This window comes from Mustela erminea, chromosome 13 (assembly GCF_009829155.1).
Source record: "Mustela erminea isolate mMusErm1 chromosome 13, mMusErm1.Pri, whole genome shotgun sequence".
NCBI lineage: Eukaryota > Metazoa > Chordata > Mammalia > Carnivora > Mustelidae > Mustela > Mustela erminea.
Window position 1 is genome coordinate 46957677 of NC_045626.1, and position 23538 is coordinate 46981214.

The window sequence follows — 23538 nt, forward strand, 5'->3', positions numbered from 1 at the left end:
CAAGCCTCAACAAATTCAAAAAGATCGAAGTCATACCATGCACCTTTTTTGACCACAGCACTATGAAACTAGAGAGCAACCACAAGAAAATATCTGGAAAGAACACAAATACAAGGAGGTTAAATAGCATGCTATTAAGCAATGAATGGGTCATTTAACAAATCAAAGAAGAAATAAAATATTACATGGAGACAAAAGAAAATAAAAACACAAAGTTCCAAAATCCTTGGGATCCAGCAAAAGCTGTTCTAGGAAGGAAGCTTACAGCAGCACAGGCCTACCTCAAGAGGCAAGAAAAATCTCCAATAAACAACCTAATGTTACACCTAAAGAAGCTAGAAAAAGGAGAACAAACAAAACCCAATAGCACAAGGAAGGAAATACTGAAGATCGAACAGAAATAAATGAAATAGAAACAAAAATACCAATAGGACAGATCAACGAAATCAGGAGCTGGTTCTTTGAAAAGGGCAATGAAACTGATCAACCTTAAACAGAATCATTGGAGAGAGAGATGGAGTCAAATAAACAAAATCAGAAATCAAAGAGGAGAAAAAAGAGGAGAAAAACAACCAACACCACTGAAATACAAAGGATTATATGAGAATATTGTGAAAAATCATATGCCAAAAAATTGGACAACCTAGAAGAAATGGATACATTCCTAGAAACATATAACCTCTTAAAACAGAATCAGGAAGAAATAGAAAATTTGAACAGACTGATTACCAGCAATGAAGTTGAATCAGTAATCAAAGTAAACTCCCAACAAAGAAAAGTCCAGGACCAGATGAATTCACAGATGAAGTCTACCAAACATTTAAAGAAGAGTTAATACCTATTCTCAAACCATTCCAAAAAATGAAAGAGGAAGGAAAGCTTTCAAATTCATTCTATGAATTCAGCATTACCCTGATACCAAAACCAGGTAAAGAAACTAGACACACACACACATATACACACACACACACAGATATAACCATAAGCCAAGATCTCTGATGAACACTGATGCAAAAATCCTAATAAAATTTTGCTAATAAAATATTAGCAAACAGATTCCGACAACACATTAAAACAGCCATTCAGCACAATCAAGTGGGATTTATTCCTGGGATGCGAAGGTGGTTCAATATTTGCAAATCAAGCAATGTGATATATCACATCAATAACAGAAAGGATAAAAACCATATCATCATTTCAACAGATGCCGAAAAAACATCTGACAAAGTAGGACATTCACTTCCTAAATAAAAAATTTTAACAGAGCAGGTTTATAGGGAACATACCTCAACATAATAAAGGCCTCATATGAAAAACCCACAGCAAACATCATACTCAATGGAGAAAAACACTTTCTCCATAAGCTCAGGAACAAGACAAGGATGTCTACTCCTACTAGCTTTATTCAACATAGTACTGGAAGTCCTAGTTACAGCAATCAGACAACAAAATGGACTAAAAGGCATCCAAATTTGTAAGGAAGAGGTAAAAACTTTCGCTATTTGCAGATGACATAGTACTATATATAGGAACCCAAAAAAACTTCACCCAAAACTACTAGAACTAATAAATGAATTTGGTAAAGTTGCATTGCATTTCTATACACTAATAATGAAGTAGCAGAAACAGAAATTAAGAAAACAGTCCCATTTGTAACTATACCAAAAATAATAAAGTATGTAGGAATAACCTTAACCAAAGAGATAAAGACCTGTACTCTGAAAACTAGAAAACATTGATGAAAGAAACTGAAGAGGACACAGAGAAATGGAAGACATTCCATGCCCATGGATTGAAAAAACAAATACTATTATAATGTCCATATTACCCAAAGCAACCAACACATTTAAGGCAATCCCTATCAAAATACCAACAGTATTTTTCACAAAACGAAAACAAATAATCCTAAAATGTGTATGGAACCACAAAAGACCCCAAATTGCCAAAGTAATCTTGAAAAAGAACAAAACTGGAGGTATCACGATCCGAGATTTCAACATACACTACAGAGCTGTAGTCATCAAAAACACTGGTACTGGCACAAAAACAGACACATAGATCAACAGAACATAATAGAGAGTCCAGAAATAAGCCCGCAATTATGTGGTCAATTAGTCTTCAACAAAGGAAGCAAGAATATGCAATGGGGAAAAATTCTCTAACAAACGGTGTTGGGGAAACAGGACACCCACATGCAAAAGAATGAAACTGGACCACTTTCTTACATCATATACAAAAATAAACTCAAAATGGATTAAGGGCCTAAATGTGAGACCTGAAAACATCAAATTCCTTGAAGAGGGCACAGGCAGTAATTTCTCTGACATTGGCCATAGCAATTTGTCTAGACATGTCTCCTGAGGCAAGGGAAACAAAAGCCAAAATAAACTACTGGGACTACATCAAAATAAAAAGCCTCTGCAAGGCAAGCAATCAACAAAACTAAAATTCAACCTGTGGAATGGGAGAAGATATTGGAAAATGATGTATCTTATCAACGGCTAGCATCCAAAATTTATAAATAACTTATACAACTCCACACCAAAAAACCACATAATCCAATTTAAAAATAGGAAGAAGAGATGAACAGATATTCCTCCAAAGAAGTCCTGCAGACAGCCAACAGACACATGAAAAGATGCTCAACATCACTCATCACCAGGAAAATGCAAATCAAAACCACAGCGATAAGCACACCTGTTAGAATGGCTAAAATCAGCAACATAAGAAGCAACAGGTGTTGGCCAGGATGTGGAGAAAAAGGAACCTTCTGGCACTGTTGGTGGGAGAACTGGAGCTGCCACTATGGAAAACAGTATGGAGGTTCCTTGAAAAATTCAAAATAGAATTACCATATAAGGCAATAATTCCAATTCTGGCTATTTATCCCCAAAATTCTGGCTATTAACCAAACTGTGGAAAGAACCAAGATGCCCTTCAACGGACGAATGGATAAGGAAGATGTGGTCCATATACACTATGGAGTATTATGCCTCCATCAGAAAGGACGAATACCCAACTTTTGTAGCAACATGGACGGGACTGGAAGAGATTATGCTGAGTCAAGTAAGTCAAGCAGAGAGAGTCAATTATCACATGGTTTCACTTATTTGTGGAGCATAACAAAAAGCATGGAGGACATGGGGAGTTAGAGAGAAGGGGGTTGGGGTAAATTGGAAGGGGCAGTGAATCATGAGAGACTATGGACTCTGAAAAACAATCTGAGGGGTTTGAAGTGGCGGGGGGCGGGGGTGGGAGGTTGGGGTACCAGGTGATGGGTGTTATAGAGGGCATGGATTACATGGAGAACTGGGTGTGGTGAAAAAATAATGATACTGTTCTGCTGAAAATAAATAAATGAAAGAAAAAAAAAAAGAAAATATTAACCTGAAAAGACACATGCACCCCTAAGTTTATAGCAGCATTATTTATAATAGAGAAGTGATGGAAGCAGCCCAAGTGCCCATCGATAGATGAACACACAAAATGTGGTATGTGTATATGTATATGGTCAATATTATTCAGCCATTAAAAGAAAAGAATGAAATCTTGCCATTTGCTACAACATGAATAGATCTGGAGGATAAGATACAACACTAAGTGAAATCAGTCAGTCAGAAAAAGATAAATACTGTATGATTTTATATATATGTGGAATTTAAAAAACAAAACCAATAAACAAAGGAAAAAGAGACAAACTAAAAAACAAACAAACAAACAAACAAACAGACCCCCCCAAACAACAGACTCTTAACTACAGAGAAGAAACTGGTGGTGACCAGAGGGGAGATGAGTGGGGGATGGGTAAAACGGGTGAAAGAGATGAAGAGTAATGTATAAGATTGTTCGATCACTGTATTTTACATCTGAAACTCATGTAACATTGTATGTTAATTATACTGGAATTGAAATGTTTTTTGAAATCTAGAAATTGTTAAATATGACAGGACACGGAGACAGGAAGCGGCTGTCCCTGTGACAGCTCCTCTGGGAGCTCGGTCTCCACTCGCTCCCCTGCTCCTACAGTTCATTTTAATTAGCTTCTGCAGGAGATGAGGGACTTCCTCCCACTTCTAGAGCTTTCTTCGCCTTCCCTCCCACCGCACCCAGTGTAACGCACGCAGCCCCTCCATGCCTTCAGTCACGGGTCCCAAGGGAGAAGCTGAGCCTGAAACAACTGGGCCCGGGAGCCTGCCCATTCACCAGGCCCCTCCCAGCTGTGAATTTCACACAGAGGTTCGGCCACGGGAACCCCCTCAAGTGTCCAGCTCTAGTCCTGTCCACCTGGCTTTTCGTACCTGTGGGAACTTTCCAGGGAGGCGGATGTCTTTAGGGCAACTTTACCTCCTGCTTTAACTGGGCCCACTGACCCGTGTCCAGATCTCCCAGGACAGTACATCCTCCTCTGACCTCTCGTCTCCTCACCAGAACCGTCGGCACAGCCAGGACTCTGTGAGTCTTCCAGCCCAGCAGTACGGGAGGGGCCCGCCCTGGAGACTCACCGCTGGCACGCCGTCCCCACGACATGCTCTCGGCACCGGCATCCTCCCGAGGGCCCGCTGCACAGGGGGCTGATGGCTCCACCAACGTCACACCGACACCCTGAAGGTCAGAGAACAACGGCAGTGACCCATCAAAGCATCTCCATGTAGAAATGGAGATGCAGAAACCAGGAAAGACAGGGCTGCTTCTTACTCCTGCCGCATCTCATAGCCTGCGGATGTTAGAGGTAGGGACCTCCCAGAGTGACATGGGAGGTGCCCCCCCCCAAGGCCCACGTGTGAGCTGGAGGTGCTCTTGGAGGTCAGCCCCAACACTGCTGTCCAGCACAAGGGGCCAGGAGCCCAGGAGCGAACCACAATTTAGCAGGTGGCGCTCTCGTAACCAACATCTGCTACCGAGAGTCTGTGGGGAGGAGGCAACCGCAGCCTTGTGGGGCCACACGCCTGCAGGTGTATTTAACACAGCGTTAGCTCTAAGATCTGGTGCGAGCTGATCTGATAATACAAAATACATCTTCCACATGACTGTCTTGATGTTATTTACGAAATAAACAGATGCCTCCCCCTCCATCTCAATGATGTTTTCTCTTATTAAACAAAAGAGAAATAGAGGCAGCCCCAACTACAGTTTATTATTCATCTCAACAAAGTATTTGGCCAAACTCCCTGGAACAGAATTTTTTTAGTCGCATCCCATCAGGAAGACTGCATGAAGACAAGGGAACTCAGAAGAGAGGTTCTCCTGCCAGTCTTTGCCCATCAACACTGACCTTCCTCAGGACCCACTGGAACTATTTACCTTGACACCCAAAGTAATTGCTCCTTTCCAAAGCAAAATATCCATCTTCACACGTGTCACAGGAATCGCCACTGACATGGGACTTGCAGTGACAGTCACCATCTCGCTGCGGAATAAGCCGGATGACAAAGTTTGGTAAGATCGCACAATTTGCTAGTCTTCAAGATTTAAAATTGACTCGATGTATTATAACATGAAGCAGTTAGCAAGGGTCTGAAAATGTCCAGGGAGGTTAGCACGCCCCCTACAATCAGAGAGGCACTAACCCCCTCCCACAGACACCCCAATATCTTCTGCTCCAACATCACACTGGTTTAGGGACAATGGGCTGTGTTACCTGTCCACACTCTCCAATTCCGCTCACTGTTCCCGCCACGTGGCACTGGCATTCTGTGAAGAGAAGAGAGCATCCTTGGACCAAGGCTGCTGGAAATGTGACACAGCAGCCATGCGGCATGTGTGGTCCCTGTCAGACAAACCTCACCAGAATTCCGGTTTGCCGCTGAAGCCTAAAACGGGACAATTTTCTGGGATCAGCAGAACCACCTGATCAACAGCACCCACGTATAAGGAGTAATGGCTACTTAATGACCACTCTAAGACAAAGGTTGCAACAGCTTGGGATTTTTAAATGATTCTAATGTCAAGGTCATTACTGATATGCTTACATGAAAACATACTCGAGGGGCACCTGGGACACTCAGTTGGTTAATCGTCAGCTTTCAGCTCAGGTCATGATCCCAGGGTCCTGGGATCAAGCCCCACATGGAGCCCCACGTCAGGCTCCCTGCTCAGTAGGGAGTCTGGTTCTACTTCTCCCTCTGCCCCTCCCCTCTGCTCGTGCACTCGCACTCTCTGAAATAAATAAAATCTTAGGAAAGAAAAGAAAGAAAGAAAGAAGGAAAGAAAAACATTCTACTTAAGGACATATCCACTCCACTTAGCCACCTTTAGCTTGGTGATCTGAAGTTCCTGTCCTGGTTTCAATCTAAGCATAAAATGAAAATAAAACCAAACCCGAAAGGGGGGTATAAAAAAGAAAGCAGTATAAACCACTTATCAAGTAGCTGCCTTTGCAAACACCAAAATACATATGGAAATGGGATACAAATCCCTTGCTGAGATTTTCAAAACAACAGAAGTTCTGCCAAAAGCAGGGCAAAAAAACATCAAAACATTTACACAAAATTTCAGACAAATTGAACTTATTAAATAAATAGCTCTTCCGTGGGTTAGTCATTGAAGTAGGGAAAATTAAGAGGAATTTGCAATATCATAAATTATTATGTGTAAGAACTTCACCTGAACATCCATTGGGGTTTTCTTTGGCCAGATTCCAATATAATGGTTTGCAGATGCTACAAGAAGGACTTTCCACATGAGCCTTGCACTGGCAATGTCCCTTTGAAAGAAAAGCAAACTAACACTTGACATCTCAAAATTAAGACATGTTTTCAAACATACGTTCTGAACAAAGCTTGTCACAGAATTATATTTTGGGTAAGTAATTAAGTATAACCAGAGGGGAAAAAGTACTGTGTTGATTTCAACAGACAGCGCAAGGCTTTTATTTTATTCTTCACTTATTTTTTTCTACACAAAGTCCAAATTTGTGGTTAAAATAAAATGGGACATTTTCATTTTTCATTTCTGATGTTTCAGAAAAAGAAACATTTAAAAATCACTTTCATTGTTAACACTGTCTTATCTGTTGATTCTGGGACAGCATGAACTACTCTTTTAAATGGAAAGGTATTTGAATATTTAACATGTTGAGGATCAGTAGACAGTGATGTTTATCAGAAAGTACTTTTGTAAGATGCAAGGGTCACTCTCTCATTGTTAGGATGCAGAACCTCTCTCCCTCTGTCCCTTGAATGCCTGGAGGTGCACCACCTCCCGGCTTGGAAGCTAAGAAGACAGATTATTTCTAATGGACTTAGAAACCTCATCAGAATACCATGGTATTCACAATATCACATATGCACTCTGAACAAGAACAATGACCTCTTTCACAATTTGGCTTTGGGTCTTATTTGAATTTACTTTTAATTCTGGGATGCTCCCCAGTGCGTTGTTAGTCTCTAATATGTACCCAAATACATCAGTTAGAATTGTATCCCTGGGGCACCTAGGTGACTCAGTGGGTTAATTAAGCCTCTGCCTTTGGCTCAGGTCATGGTCTCAGAGTCCTGGGATCAAGGTCCACATCAGGCTCTCTGCTCAGTGGGAAGCCGGCTTCCCCCCAAACTCTCTCTCTGCCTGCCTCTCTGCCTACCTGTGATCTCTCTCTCTGTCAAATTTTTTTAAAAATTTAAATTAAAAAAAAAAAAAGAATTGTATCCCTTTTATAATCCTCTACTTACCAAATTGGAGTCCAGGGTACCGTCTGGGTCACAACGACCTGTGAAGTCTGAACATGATTTAGAAATATTTTAAATGCCTGCTGTTTTTATGTCTGTCTCTTGGTTTGTTTTGAAGTTTCACATTTTAAAAAGTTTTATTTGTTTTGAAAAACTATGCACCTACATTTGTATTTCTTGATAGATGGGTGGCAAGGATTTTGCGTATAATTCAGAAAAAGGCACACCCTGAATAACCTTTAGGGTCTTTCATCCCCAAATCAGCCCCTTTGGCCACTTAACTCCATCCCCTGCCTACTGCTATGAAGTTCTTTTTGGACTGATGATGGAGATGGGGGAAAGGACACGCCAGAATTTTGAACGTCTTTAGGACTGTCCAGAAGAGGGCGATATTATACCAAGAAACTTTTTAATCGCCCCGTGACTAGAAGCTACAGGATTCGGGAAGCACAATTTTTTTAGTCAACCAAGACTTAATTCCTTAATTATCACAATCCTCTTGTTCCCCACCTGTCCTACAATTATTTCTACAATGAATGAGTTTGTTCTCCTGCCTTCGTCAATATGGTATTACAAGCCCAAGAGAATCTCTCTTCAATACAGTGGGATCCTGCAATGTCTCAGCATTCCCATTCTAACAGCAGTATGACGGTTAGAAAGGAAGAGGGTTTGGGTAAGCCTGCCTGAGCCTGGTTTTTCGAATAATTTAAATAATCTCATAATAGGATCTTGTTTTCTTGTAAGTTACTGTGTAGGCCTTTTGCCTTTGTCGCCTGTTTTCAGCTTGTCCCTTGATGATTGCCTGTGTCTCTCCTCCTCTGCTTGGATGTTCCCTCACATTCTTTCTTCTGTAAGAGTGAACACATCCTTCCGCCTCTTTACTGTTTTTCAACCTGGCCATGCCCGGCCTCTGGCTCCTGCCCAGGCTGACCACTGTGGCCATCTGGCTCTGGAGGAATTATGGTGGCTGTCCCAGCCCTCTGCCCAGAAGCCACCATGCTTCCTTCCTCTCCTGAGCCCCTGGAGGTGAGCAGACACACCCGGGACAGCCCTGCACCCTGGAGACCTTTGAGCCTTCTGGAAAGCCAACTGCCCCTCTGAACACTGGCTACAATTTCTACCAGCAAGAAAACCCGGTGTCTTGAGGATTCTGGTGAGTCAGATTCTGGGCAATCAGGTAGGTGCTATGGCCCTGTCTTCAGACAGCTGGGAATGCAGAGCTCAGAGCGCTCCCGAAAGCAGGGAGGAGTCAAAAAAAATCAAAACCTCCAAGCAGAAAGTCCACTGCAGCCTTCCTCAAATACCTCTTCTCAACAGGGAAAGGGGCCCCTAGAGCCGCTGCCAGAAACCCTTGCCGCTGGAGGCTACAAGACCCCAGGAGCGCGGGGAGATGGGCAGCTTATTTCTGGGCCCCCTGCCACAGAGCATGGCACAGTCTCAGAGTCTCCCCCCATCTGGGGGGCGATGAGGGGATAAGTAGTGAGGATGGCCCAAGACAGTGACAGTGTTTCTCCCAGATTGACTCGAGGTCACCCCCCTCCCCTGGCACCTGTGCTGTGGGAGAACAATGCCCCCAGGAGGCCAAGGGCAGCGAGGAGAGAGGGCCAGAAACACAGCATAGGTCCCGCTCTGCCCGCTAGCAAGGAGACCTGCTCGAGTCACCCCTCAGGAGATTACAGAGCAGTCAGCATCCGTGCTGTGAGCCTGGAACCAGAGAGAAGCCAGGACGCCTTGGGAAGAAGGAAGGGGTCAAGGAACACTTGGTGTAGCTCCAAGGGGTCCCCTTGACCACACTGTTATACATAGGAATTGACATGCAAATCAAGAAATATAAATTTATAACAGACTTAATTTAAATAATTTAAAATTTTAAAATTATTTAATTTAAAATAATTATTTATTTAATATATTTAATTTAAATAATTTTAAATATTTTTTTAAGAATGAATCATTTCTGATTTCCTTTGAGGGCGCGTTGTCTGATACATGCATGTGCAATGGACTTGAACTGGAGAGGAACCAGGCCAATGAGGGTCAAGTGTGTCCAGGCAACGAGTGGTGGGTCATCTGGGCTTGTCTGGGAGTCTGGGTGCACACATTTCGGAGAGGGGACCGCCCTCTGGCATTCCGATGTCTTCCCTACCTTGGCAGTGAGGGAAATCATAGGCTCCTGAGAGACACCTGTCACATCGCCGTCCTGTAACCCCCGGAAGGCATTCACACTGTCCCGTCACCGGGTTGCAGGGCGTCTGGTAGGAGCCAACGACCGAACACTGGCAGGCTGGAGAAAAAGAAATCAATCAGACCCAGGGCAGCAGGGTGTGGGGCCTGGATGGAGCCCAGAGGTGGGCCAGGGAGACCCAAATGCAAATTCCCGCTATGTGGGGGTGGAGGTAATTAGGAAAAAAACGCATTTGCTGACATTGGAGAGCTCTAAATCCAGGAACGGGGCCAGGCAGCTACGGACACAGTACAAAGCACCTCCCCCACCCTCACACCCACCACTGCCAAGAACCGGTAAGAGAAATGAAGACACGTGCCCAGTGCTACTCAGCCCGCTCTTGGCAGACAGCAGGCCAAGGACTCCGATCTCCTACTGCCTTCTGGCTCAGCGTTCTTCCACAGCCCCTTGTTCCCCCTGGGCCTGTCTGTGGAGATCATGGTCCTACCAAGGGGCACATTACTGAGGAAACGTTCTTGGGCTCTGGGAGGGTTATTTTTTATAATGCCAATCGGCTACACTATGAAGCTCAGATGTTTGGCCAGCAGCAATCTAGGTATTGCTGGGAAGGTTGGTTTTTTTAAAGATATAATTAATATTTCAATCAGTTGACCTTGAGTAGAGCCGGCGACCTTCCACAGTGAGGGGAAGACTCATCCAATCAGTTGAAAGCCTTAAGGAAAGACAGAGGGTCCGGAGGAAGAAGGAACCCTGCCCATGGGATCTGAGGTGCCACAACAATTCTTCCCTGGGTCTCCAGCCCACCAGCCTACCCTGCGGATTTTAGACTCGCCAGCCCCCACACTCATGCAAGCCAATTTCTTAAAATAAATCTCTCTCCATATATACACACATACCTACATCCTACTGGTTCTGTTTCTCTGGAGAACCCTGATTAACATAAGCTCTTTCTGCTCTTTCTGTCTTAAAGGATAGCAAATGCAAAAACAAACAAACAAACAAAAAACCACTGGCAGGCAGCTAGGGCCGCCCAGCGGAGGCAGTTCCAACCAGCGTAATGTGGGGGACATGGCCCCTGACTCCTAGGAGCATAGAGGATGTCCATGGAGCCTCAGGAAACAGTTACCCTCCAGAGAGGAAAACAAAACCCAGCCTTAAAGGCACGTACGTTGTTTTAAAGCACGGATTACTCCATCTGGCATCACACAAATCACTTCAACCCAACTAGCAGTGACAGCTGCCCGATTCCTAACCCAAACCTCAACACTGGCAACCCCTCCTCCCTCTTGGAAATACTGTAATGTCTTGCAAACACTTTCATGTGACTCTTTGTGTTGGTCCCAGTCCTTTGAAGTTTCTGGAGTATTTTTACCTCTCGTTCCTCCTCGCTTCAGCTTTAACACAGACATTTTTATAAACCCCAAAGAGCATAAACACTAAGGACAGAAGAGCTCCAAAGGGACAAAGAGTGTGTCTGTTGTACTCCCCCGTGTCTTCCAGCATCACAGAGAGCCCCGGTCCCAGTATACGCCAAATAGGCACTTGCTCACTGAACGAATAAGGAGCGACTAGAATCTTCCTTCCGCCCACCCTGTGCAGGTTCTTGGCATGCACTCCCTCACTGAGCCCTGCAGCACTGCCAAGAGACGGGTATTGTATGAGTAACGCCGTCCTCTTCTCCAACAGTTAATAAGCCCATCGGGTGGGGTGAGGCCCTACCGACGCCACGCATGTCACTAGGTAAATGTTACTTATTGCTTCCAGGATGCTGATACTGCCCATGACTTTGGAGCTTTGCCTTCTGTTGGAAACGCAGGCTGGCACCTTCTCCAGCCAGAGCCACAAAGCCAACAGTCGGTAACACGGCACTTGCTCCTCCCCCACCTCTCAGGTTAACCTGGCCTAGAGCAGGATCAATCTACAGAAGATCCTCGGGGTTCTTCCAACCAAGCCCCTCGATGTTCTCCTAGACAAAAACTGAACTCAACGTGAAGGGCCAGTTCAAGACCCATTTGCACCAAACATGCCTTCAGACTTCCCACTATGTCCAGCCCTAGGGTTTTGTCTCCCCTCTTGGAAAAGCGGGGGTGGGGTCTTCCAGACCGTCCCGAGCCAGAAACCTTCCCCGCAGCACCATTGTCATTAGTGGGGGCCATGTGGCCTCTTCTCTTGGCCGTTCTGTCTGATTCATGGGACTGTGCTGACAGTTGGAAGGAGGTTAATCTTGCTCTGGTGACCTTTTTCTGGTTTTGTAAGGAAAGACCTGTCGCCACAACCCAAGGACTATAGCAAACTCCAACGGGGACAGTTCCTGGCCCCGCGTCAGGTGAGTGTCGTTGAGGCTGGGGAACAGCTGTACTTGGCCCCCCTTCGGTTCCTACTCACGGGAGAACCACTTGTCTCCACAGCCCACTCCCTCCTAGCCGCTGTTCTAAGGGCTGACCCGGTGCTGCACCAGGGAAGGAGGGGAGAAGGAGGAGGAGAAAGATAAAGGAGAGGAAAGCAGGAATGGGGAGCGGAGGGGAGAGGAAAAGTCGGGGGTGGGGGGGGGAGGAGGAAAAGGGGGGGTAATCCCCCTAATGACCAAGTTAACTGAATCACAGTTATATGGTGTCATTGAGGATAAAGACGTACACCAAATATCAAAGTAAACACAAGTTCTAAATACGTACAGACAGTTCTCCGCCGGGGGTCTCCTTATCTACGATTTGACTTTCACGTATGAAAAAGAAAACTGCAGAGCATTTGCGTGAGTGGAAACTAAAATGAGAAGAATACGGCATTGTACTTAGGAACGTCTGGAGCAAATTAAGTTAATGCGAAACATGAATGCCGGACGCACGTTGGCAAAGAACAACTTAGAAGGGTTTTAAAGTTTCTCCTCAAGAAGACTTTTTAAATATTTGACACAATATAGGGCAAGGCCATAAGAACGTTTTTTTGGCTAGACTATACTGGACCATCTGATGTAGCATTTGGGGTCATGCTGATTTTATTCTAAAATTCAGTGGCCAAGCCATCAGTTTCATCTTAAGAAAAAAAAAATCAGAAGTTAAAATACTGGGTTGGACGTCATTGCTAGACAAAGCTCAGATTTCAGTGAGTCTGAGCCTTGGGCACTAGCCTCAAAACCACCCCCAAGGGAAAAATCTTAAAAAGATCACAAAAGCTGTTGGAAAAAGGAAACAGCAAGAGAAGAGAGATTATCACAGACAGAATTCCTCCAGAACCTAGGAATCCAAATGGAACACAAGCTTCAAGGTGCACGCCCACACCATGCCAGGAATACGGCGGATGGTGCTTCTCCTGCAAAACTTGGAAAACAGTGGTGGTGGGCACCTCTGGGGCTGGATGTGGTCTGGCAGGGTCCACCGAGACAGGACTTGAGGCGATCTGCTCCCCCCGACCCTGCTGCTTGAATTCCAAAGCCTGAACTATACTTTCTCCCGCAAGGGCACAATATGCCTGTCCCTTTGCCTTGCTGTGTGAGCCCTTCCTCCACTTGAGCCACGACTTTGAACCAGACAGAACCCAGCAGAGGCTGGCTACACACATTCACCCGGGAGGCCAGGGAGCACCTGCTGCTCTCCCGTCCCCCCCGCCCCCGGCTCCTTTCTGCAGCCCCTCGGCACACCTTCTCAGTTTCGTGTTTCTGTGGTTTGCCTTTTGGCCCGTGAGCTCAGAGGACTTCATTTGGCTTTGGAAGCAGGGCTCTACACCAACCGTACCAAAAATATAAATGAGAAGATACCTTCTTATTTTTTTGAAAAACCCAGACTCTATCATTTAAACAAGGAACATTGCATTATGCACAGTGGCTGATTAAAGAGTTTTCACGTCAGGGGACATCTTCTTAGGAAAAAAAGATGCTGCAGTTAAACCTCTAGGTCTTTCGAATCTCTTATAGGACTGGTCACTCTGGGGTTTTCTCGGAGAGCTGTGGATTTCAGCAACACACAGTTCCGCCAGCCTGTTTGGTTACAGCATCCTGAGTCTGCGGGGTGGGGGGGGGAGGGGGCAGCTCTTCCCCTTACTCCACCCACGCTGTTCAGCCTGTGGACTTCACTGTGGTTCCCTGGATGTGGGGAGACTCGGGCTTGGCCAGTCAGAGCACAGCATTCCACGGCCACCGGCTGTGGTTCAGAAATGGGCACATGATTCAATCAGAACCAGACTTGGCCTGGAGGAGTGCATGCTCTTTTCCCTAGACTTGAACTTAGAAGGATGGACGTCCGTTTGCTCAGGCTGCTGTAACAAAATACCACGGAGCGGCTTGAACAACAGACTTCTTGCTGTTCTAGAGGTTGGTTAGTCCAAGATCAAGGTGCCAGCAGACTTGAGGTCTCTGGGTACTGTCTTCCTGGCTTTCGGACAGCTGTCTTCCTGCTGTGCCCTCACATGGCAGAGAGTATATTTAAAAGCTCACTGGTGTCTCTTTTTAGAATGACACTAATTCTATCAGATCAATTACTTACCTTGATTACTTCCTTACTCCAAATACAGTCACCTTGAAGGTTAGGGCTTCAACATACGAATTTAAAGGGCACTCAATTCAGTCTATAGCAACGTATGTCTGAGAAGTGTCAGCTACCATCTTACCACCACCTGAGACCTCAAAATGAAGCCAATCTACAAAAGAACAGGCTTGCAAGATGGAGAAAAACAGACCCTGCCAACATCTTTTGAGCCCCTGGATCAACCTGTTCCTGAAACCAATGCTGCCTGAATTATTCAATTACAGTCAATAAATTCTTTGTGCCTTAAGTCAGTTCAGGTTACGTTTTCTGTCACATGAAACTATAGAGTCAAAATGGACTCTTCAATCACCAAGATGTTCTCATTTTAAAAGTACTCTTACAAAATAGAGCTCTTACCAAAATGTATTAGGTATCTTCATCCTCCTAAAATGTGTTTTCGGATATAATTTCACCGCTACATCATGACCAAGAGCCATTATTATGGTATTCATTTCCTGATTCTAACAGTGACATCCTCAGTACCTCCTGAGTTGAAGAGCACTATCTGCTTCTCACCAAATGGTCCCAAGCAGTTACACTTCCTCAGTTTCATGTCTGCTTTTCTGTTTCCTCCCTTATAGTCAGTGTGTTGTCTTAGCAGTCCTCCCCACCCTTCCATGTTTCTAATTCACCATGCATGTGGCTTAGAAAACAACCAAACTTGACACAATTATTTAAAAAAAAAAAAAAAAAAGACATACGTAAGAGAGGGCCTACGGGATCTTCTAGTAGTGAAATGCATGGATTTTAGGGCAGAACTTTGAAACTGTCCTTTTTCACTTTACAGAGGCAATAGGGGTTGAGGGGTCTTACTGCCTGGTTCTCTAATTTTTGCTCCAGATACATGAGCCAGATAACCAAATTCCAACTAGATGGAGTAATACTGCTCTGCAGTTCAAAGAATGAGGGCATATACTTAAAAAACAGTCATTTTTAAGTGGAAAAAATGACCGGAGTTTGAGGTTTATTATAGAAATCCAGGTTTCAATGGGCAGAGTTCCAATAAGCTCCTATAAGCAAATCAGAATCATGGTGCCCCTTTAAGGAAACTGTACAAATTAAACCACATAAAGGTGAGACGGAGTGTCATATAATTCATGTATTGAAAAATCACAGCTCCTGTTTTAACTAAACTTGTGGTTCTTTTCAACTTCACTCAGTGCTGGTGAACGTCGCCCTGTACCTACATGAACATGCTAGTAAGTTCTAGGGCTTTTCCGAACTCTCTTAGGTAAGAGAGCAATCATTAAGTCAAAACCCAGTTTAAGGTCAAATTTCTCTTCCTTCTTGTTGGGTTTAAGGCAGAAGAGTAAAGGCAAGACTATGGATGAAAGATGAAACGGGTGTGCATCTCAGGTGAGCTCCTCATGCCCTTTGTTTCTTACTCCTGGCCAGCAGATGTGTAAAGCGTAAGAGAGTGGCTGCCTGCCCCCTGAACAGGTTTAGGAAGGAGTTATGCCATGTAAACTGGCCCAGGTGAAACGGGTTTAGCAGGAGATCGCTTCGATCTGCTGGGCAACAGTTTCCAGTGAAAGAGGGATCCTAAATTCACCCAAACACTCCATGATTTTCAGACAATAAGTATTTTAGCATCTGAAACCACAATACCAAAGAGTAGAATGAAGGAAAAGAGACCAGCTACTCAGAATCATAGACAAAATCCTCCAGGATTATTTAACATAGGTAGCTTTCAGATTTTTATAGCTACATCCACAGTAAGAAATAAATAGTACGCTGTGACCCAATAAACACACAACACACACGCATGTACAGACATACATGCCAATCTACCACCTGAGCCCATTTAAAAGCTGTTTCTATGGGCTGCTATTTACCTTCATATGGGTCATACTTCCCTGATTCTTTGCATCTCATTTTTTTTTTTTTTAAACGGGACATTCTAGGTAACATATTGTAGCAACACTAGGATTGTTCTTGGCTTGGTTGGTTTGTTGTTTAATGACGTGTCTGAAATAGATCTGCAAGGTCTGCTTCCCCCTCCAATGCCCAGCCTCTGACATTCCCACTCAGACATTGCCCCTTGTGTTTATCTTCTGGACAATTTTTTAACCTGCTTTGCCGGCGGCACCCCAGGGTCCATACGTACAACCTGTTGGCTGAACACCGTGCTTGAACCTGCTTGGCCAGCCATTTTTACCCTGTCCCATTGCATATGCACATAGCTTGGAGGTGGCTACAGCAGTTTGGAAAATTCAGCCAGGGACCACTAGTTTGGATTCGTCCTCTCTGGTGGCTCCTGAGAGGGAGGAGCCTTGGGCACCACACAGTTCTAGATAACCCGCCATGACTACGCTCTCATTAGGAGTAACCCTCTCCTCACCTTAGGAGTTACCCTGTGTCCGAGCAGCTTATTTGGTCAACTTTTAAACCCCTTCTGCCGGTGTGGCTATGACCCTCTGATAATGGATTTGTGTGCGGCTTGGGGATGCTTCTGAGTCTTCCCCCCGTCTGACGGGACTCCTCCTGAAGAGGTGTGATCCAGCACCCGCACACAACCTTCTCAACCTGCAGACTTATCTGTGTCATCAGAAGGGCTCTTCTTGGATGAATTTCCTCTGATTCTCTCTACTAAACTTCCCCTTGCTCTGCCGCTGTGAGTTACCAGCTTCCTTATAACTGCTCCACAGCAAGATCTATATTGCTTTCTACAACACCCTCTGCCCCGCTGTTAAAATAATTCCCTTTATCTTTATGACCTTCCTGTCCTCCTGGCTGTTCAGAGCTCCCAGACCACCACACTTGAAAATGAGGACCCACTTTTCCTGGCGTGACACTTCTGCTCTATGAGCAGGCACTGGGCACAGGAGTGGTTGTCTCAGTTTGCCTCGCCTAGCTTGGGACCCCTGCTCTGTGAGCCAGCTGGGGTGTGGGTGATCTGGTTCTGGTATCTTCAGCCCGCAGGGCTTGGTGTAATCTCCACCATAATGGTAGGGCTGGGCAGAGAAAGAAGACAGGGTCCTCTCTGCTGAGTCTGCCTGGAGTACAGCTTGTCCAACACAAGCCAGGGAGTAATGAAAAATGCCTACTTATCCCAAGGTAACACTGGAGCCCCAGAACAGGAATTTAGAAGAAAGTGAACCCCCGTCTTCTTGGCTGTCCATGTCCAGGATAGAGCTTCTAAAACACACAGTTGGGATGGCGGGGATAACAGAGCTGGATCTTACTCAGATTTGATCTTACTGGTATTTAGATTTTCTTAAATAAATGTTTCTTCATTTGCTCTTAGGACAATTTCCAGAGATTTTAAATGATTATTAAAAATTCTTTACTAGCTAAAGTTTTGTTTTGTTGGAGGGAGAGTCCCACTGAGCTCCCTACTCACGAAGTACAACCTCCCTCTGCTCTGTCATGAATACACCTTCGTATTTTCCACCTGCCTTAAAATGAATTCGTTCTGGTAGTAAGCAGTGTGGGGAAAAGGGCATTCTTAAGATATTGCATTATTTTTCACCCTTATATCCACAGACACAAAGGCACAATCTGACAGCCTTGCCCAAGGGAATGACTAGGTTGGAATATTTGTGATTCATTCTAGCAGAATGAGTCTGGCGTTGGGGCTGGTAAGCAGGGGGGAAAAGAAACCCTTTGGGATACTTTCAATCACAAGCATGGCAGCTGAAACAGAACCAACCTGGATGTCGTCAGATTATGAGGAAATTAACATGAGACATTCCGTCCACACCTTGCCCCCAAACAGCTTACGTCTACGCTATAATTGGGGGAGCGTCAACAAAACAATGAGCCGCGAGAAAATTCTTGCCTGTTACAGGAGGGGAGTGAGCTACACAGCCTGGCTCCCCAAGCCTTCCCCTGCTTTTGGTGAAAAGACCTTATCTTCGACCACCTTGCCTTCTCCCACCATCAGCTCCTCTGGGCTTGGGCCCTGGCGGACGTCTGCAATGGAGGGTCTCCACTCTCTCTGCCTCCCACAGACTCCTCTCACACGGGGTCTCTAGCTTAAAATCGAAATGTAATCATCCCCAACTTGTGTGTGCAACTTCATGATCTGGGATACATTTCCACAGAAACAATGTCAGGAGCAAGGACAAGGTTGCCACGCAAGACCCTGGAGGCCGTTGAACAGAATTTGCCTCCAGTATGATTCACATGATGTGACCATGAGCATCACCTGAAAAAGGATGTTTCCACTGGAAGCACACTGGGCATTCCAACTGCTAATCCTGAAGTTCTCTGGTTGAGGAGGAGCTTCTGTGACTCCCAGGGGCAAAGGCTGAGACAGTGGGGCAGAGGATAGAGGTCTGTGAGTGGGGTGTGCTGGGGGACCAAGAGGAAGAGGAAGCGTTTCCTCTTCCATACAACTGAGTGCTTCCCGGGCTCTAAGAGCATCGCAGTCAGTGCATCTGTAACCTGTAAAATTACGAGGCAACCAAGAAGCAGACAGGGTAAGCTACTTGCCGCAAAGGACACCTAGTATGAGCCTGGGGCTTCACCACTCCAGCCTCCAGCTCTGGGAGTGGGGATGGTGGGCCCTGCCTGCACCTGCCTCCATGGTTTTCCAGCGGCTGACCTGGGGCATGAGATTGCTGAAGACAGATTGCTGCCTCCAATGTGCTCTGGGGCTGGCAAGCTCCAAATAGTACTTCCCATATTCTCCTGGGGCTGGGTTCTGGATGTCCAGATGCCAACTTGGTTTTGCAAATAATTAGTACTCAAACAAGATCAAAAAGATGGGAGTAAGGAGAAGGCTGCCTTCCCACATCTACTATGCATTTCTGCAGCTGAGCCCTATCTGGCTTTCCTGGTACCAAGCAATGGCTCTCAAGGCAGCAGGATGGCAGACCTTCTGTCCTGGAGCTGGGCTACCTACCGCAATTTGGTTTAAGGCTCAGCCCCTCTATCAGGAGCCTCTTTGGAAGCCCCACCTGGAGCCACCCTCCAGCCCTAATAGTGGGGCTGAGCATCTAAGGACAGAGTACAAGTCCCTGTCTGTTGATAACACCCGGGGCGGGGGTGGGGGCAGGGGTTCAGTTCCGGCCTTGAGCCCCAACTGATAATCCTCTCTTCTTCTCTTCCCTCCCCTGCTGGGGGAAGAACGCCAGCGGGCAGTGGGTGGGGAGACAGCAGAGCACTTGGGCAAACCCATTCATTCATTCATTCATTCACTGAGTGTTCGCCCAACACTCAAGACTTTCCTCTTTTGCTCTAGGGACTGGGTCAGACACCTCCTCTTCCTACCCTCTGTCCCCTTCGGAAACTCTTGCTAGGACACAGAACACGTGGTGGGGAGAAGTTTGTGGTTTCATGCTTGCTGGCCCCTCTCCCTGGCATGCCCGCCTCCTCTCCCCGACTGCTCAGCAGCCTCCTAAACACTCAGCTACCACGTCCCTTCCGGAGTCAGGATTTGTACCTGAGCAGCTCCAGAGCCCACACACTGACCACTGGGGAGGAGGAAGGATAGGATGGGAAAGACAAAAGAAGGGAGGTGACATGACCCAGGTAGGGGGACAGTCACCTGCCACTTATATCTATAAGCCAGGGGCTCACTTGCTAACCTGCAGGTTACACAGCTGTGCCAGCAAGTGCCTCTCCATCTCCTCAGCAGGGAGCTGACCTCACGGGATGGACCATCACTGGGCTGTGTGCTGCCCCCTTAACTGACCTCATGGGACGGACCAACCCTGGGCTGTGTGCTGCACCCTTACCTTGGCAAATAGGGAATGAGTAGAAACCCAAGCGGCAGGCGTCACACCGACGGCCCTCGACCCCAGGGCGGCAAAGGCACCTTCCATAGGCATCACATATTTCAGGGAGAACGCCTTCCAAGTCACAGTCACACCCTGCAAGGAAAAGGGTTTCTCAGAGGGGGGCCTCCAGCCTCCTTCCTTTCTCAATTCCTGCCTTCCCTCGGGTTTCTGTCCTGGAAACATAAAGAGTTACCTATGGCTTCTAGACATTCTTGACCTAGAACACTACTGATGAACGGGTAATAAACAAATGTGAAGGAAAGGTCAGAGATGCCATGAAGAAACATTTAGGGTGGGCACTCCTTCGCAAAACAGCTACAATCTTTCAACACCTACCTCTGGGGAAACACTTTGCTTTTGTTTTTTTCCAAATCTGAGCCTTGTGCAATAAAACTTCAATTTAATAGATTCCTATCTAATGACCATCTTGAATTTAACGTATTTCTACCTCCACTTTTTAGAAGAAAAGAAACCAACATAAATTTAACCCTACTATGTGCCTGCCGTGGATTTGGGGGGCCACACTTGGGTCATCTCTCTTAACCCTCTAGGCACAAAGCATTCCCAGCAGCCAAGCTCCTTCCAATCCCTTCAACCAACACTTGCCTCAGGACCTTTGCTCTGGCTGTTCCCTCTCCCTATATTTCTTAGCTCAGAGTCAACTCCTAGGAAGGTCTTCCCCAACCCATCTGCACCAATAGGCTTCCTCTTTTCTTCTCTTCTTCTCTATCTTAGCTGTGCTGGTCTTTCACTTTATGTATCTTTTTAAGATTTTATTTATTTATTTTGAGAGAGAGAGCATGAGCAGAGGCAGAGGGAGAGAGAAAGAATCTCAAGCAGACTCCACGCTCAGTGTGAGCCTGATGTGGGGCTTGATCCCAGGACCCTGAGATCATGATCTGAACTGAAATCAACAGTCAGATGCTTAACTGACTGAGCCACCCAGGCTCCCCTTTCACAACACGTAGATTATTGAAATCACTTAATGTCCTCATGACTTATGCTTTGGCACATAGAAGGAAGTGAAAGTGCTCTGGTGTGACTTCTGAGCCCAGGCCATGACAGGTTTTGTGGTTTCCATTCTCACCCTCCAGGAACTCTGAGACCACCATGTGAGTCCACAGGGAAGGGAAAGTCATACTGTCGGTTACAGTCTGGGCACTAAAACCAAGCACTGGAACTCAGTAAGATACTTGATACAGTAATGTACTTTGGCTCCAAGGCCCAAAGAATCCTGATTTACAACCACCTATAAACAAAAAAGAAAGCATCTAGTACCTAAGCATTTTTTTTTTAAAGATTTTATTTATTTATTTGACAGAGAGAGATCACAAGCAGACAGAGAGGCAGGCAGAGAGAGAAGGGGAAACAGGCTCCCCACTGAGCAGAGAGCCCGATGTGGGGCTCGATCCCAGGACCCTGAGATCACGACCCGAGCTGAAGGCAGAGGCCCAACCCACTGAGCCACCCAGGCGCCCCCCTAAGCATTTTTTTAAGTTGTTTCTGAAATTCACCTTTCAACATTTCTTCTTCCTTACCTAGTAAATCATCCCACAGAGTCAGAACCTGGAGGCTGCCCTCACGTCTCCCTGACCCTCAGCTCCCCACACCTCATCATCAGGTCATAGGGATTATAGCTCAGGAAAGTCTCTGGAATCTTCTCCTGTTTCCAGAGCTCCAGAGCCTCCGTTCAGGGCTTCATCCTCATTTGCCTAGATTATGTTGAGAGCCTCCTTACCAGGCTGTCTGCTCCCCATACTGGTATCAGGAGTGATCTTTCTCAACCACCAAACTTCTCATATCATTTTCAAGCTTAAATTCCTCAAAGGTGACACAATGCCTTCAAGACACAGGCCATGTCTTTGACATGCATGACATAGTAAGCCTTCAAAATCTTCTAGGCTGTCGGCTCCCATCCCCCCTAATCCTCTCTTCCCCCTGAACTTTCCCCCCGATCCCTGAATCAGCCCCAGTGACCTTCCTGCCATCCCTGCTCCTGTCCCCATGCCTTCCCTCAGCTCTCCCTCTGGCGAGCTAACTCCAACAGGCTCCACAACTCCCCTCCTTCTCCGGCTCTGAGGAAGCCCTCCCACAGATCCTACCTTCCTCCTTCCCGCCTGCCTCCCTCCCTTCATTCTATAAGGATGCCCCTCCTGCAGGCTTCCCCAAGCTTTGTGTTCTCACTCAGCTGTAGCATTAGCTCCTGCTGTTGTAACGGTTTACCTTCCTGTGTCTTCCCCCAGGACTGGAACCTTCCAGGGAGCAAGGACTGTGCCCTGCGTGTGTACAGAGGAGGTGCTCGGGATAATGAAGGAAGAAAATACTAAATATACTCTTGGACACCTTCCATTCTTTTCAGTAAACACCATTCCTTGAGTTCTATTTTACGGGCATCCACGCAGAGTCTTCGAATGGAGATAGCAGAATTTGCCTGTCCCCATTTTAAGCCTCATCTGACAGGTCTCCATGACAAGAGTGATTGGCCCACCCTGCCAAGATGACATGCCTGGGCCCAGGGAAAGACACAGCCAGGAAAGCACATCTTAGCAGCTCTCACCCCAATCTCTGAGTTCCCATCGTGAGCATGTCCTCCAGCCCCAACCACAGTGACCTCAAAGCTCTGGCAAAGGTAAGTAGCTAATTACAAAGTGACCGGGGGACTCAAACCCTTTTCATGACATTTGTCAAGAAATCTCCCAGGCACCCATGTCTTCAGGCCACAGGGCAGCTTTACATAATCATGCCCACATGGCCTCAGTCTCCTAGGGCAAATGCCCCTTTGTTTGCTGGTCCCCCATTCTTTGTTTGAACTCAGAGGCAGGTATCTGCACTGCAGGCTGGTGTCTCTCTAGAGTGTGTTTTGCATACGCTGTCATTTTTCAAAAGGAGCCCTTGAAGACTTGATGATACACTGGCTTCCTGGAAATAAATCTTAAGTAGGTATAAATGATCCCTTGGACCCAGAAAACCTTAATGATATCCAAGGTCATGAAATAGAATGAAAACATTCTGATCTGCAAAACTGCTCTGTTCTTCTGCTTCAAGTCAACCCATCAGGAACTGACCATCTGGAGTATCCAGTAAAGTGGTTCTCAGTCTTGGCTGTGTTTGGAATCTCCTGGTAAAATAAAATTGCCTGGGTATAGAATCCTAAACCCAGAAATTCTGATATAATCCCACAATCTGAAAATGATGGCCTGAGAACCAAATCCATCCTGTTTTGGTAAAGAAAGTTTTACAGGTGGGGTGCCTGGGTGGCTCAGTGGGTTAAGCCTCTGCCTTCGGCTCAGGTCATGGTCTCAGGGTCCTGGGATCAAGCCCTGCATTGGGCTCTCTGCTCAGCAGGAAGCCTGCTTCCCACACCTTTTCTCTGCCTGCTTCTGCCTACTTGGGATCTCTCTCTGTCAAATAAATAAATAAAATCTTAAAAAAAAAAAAGTTTTACAGGG

At 46.0% G+C, this 23538-nt stretch overlaps 1 protein-coding gene across 6 annotated transcripts in view; it reads right to left on the bottom strand.

The window, feature by feature from the left end:
- LAMA3 (laminin subunit alpha 3) overlaps positions 1-23538 on the bottom strand; it is a 264586-nt gene that overhangs the window by 137069 nt on the left and 103979 nt on the right. For 5 of the 6 annotated variants that reach the window (XM_032311338.1, XM_032311337.1, XM_032311339.1 and 2 more), the window contains 7 exons: positions 20048-20182; positions 9808-9945; positions 7668-7714; positions 6604-6703; positions 5639-5691; positions 5302-5407; positions 4503-4602 (listed from right to left, as the gene is read on the bottom strand). In XM_032311338.1, the coding sequence (XP_032167229.1) occupies positions 4503-4602; positions 5302-5407; positions 5639-5691; positions 6604-6703; positions 7668-7714; positions 9808-9945; positions 20048-20182 (679 nt within the window). Of the gene's footprint in view, positions 1-4502; positions 4603-5301; positions 5408-5638; positions 5692-6603; positions 6704-7667; positions 7715-9807; positions 9946-13480; positions 13569-20047; positions 20183-23538 lie in introns of those variants that run through there. The other variant, XR_004278281.1, reaches the window with a different exon arrangement.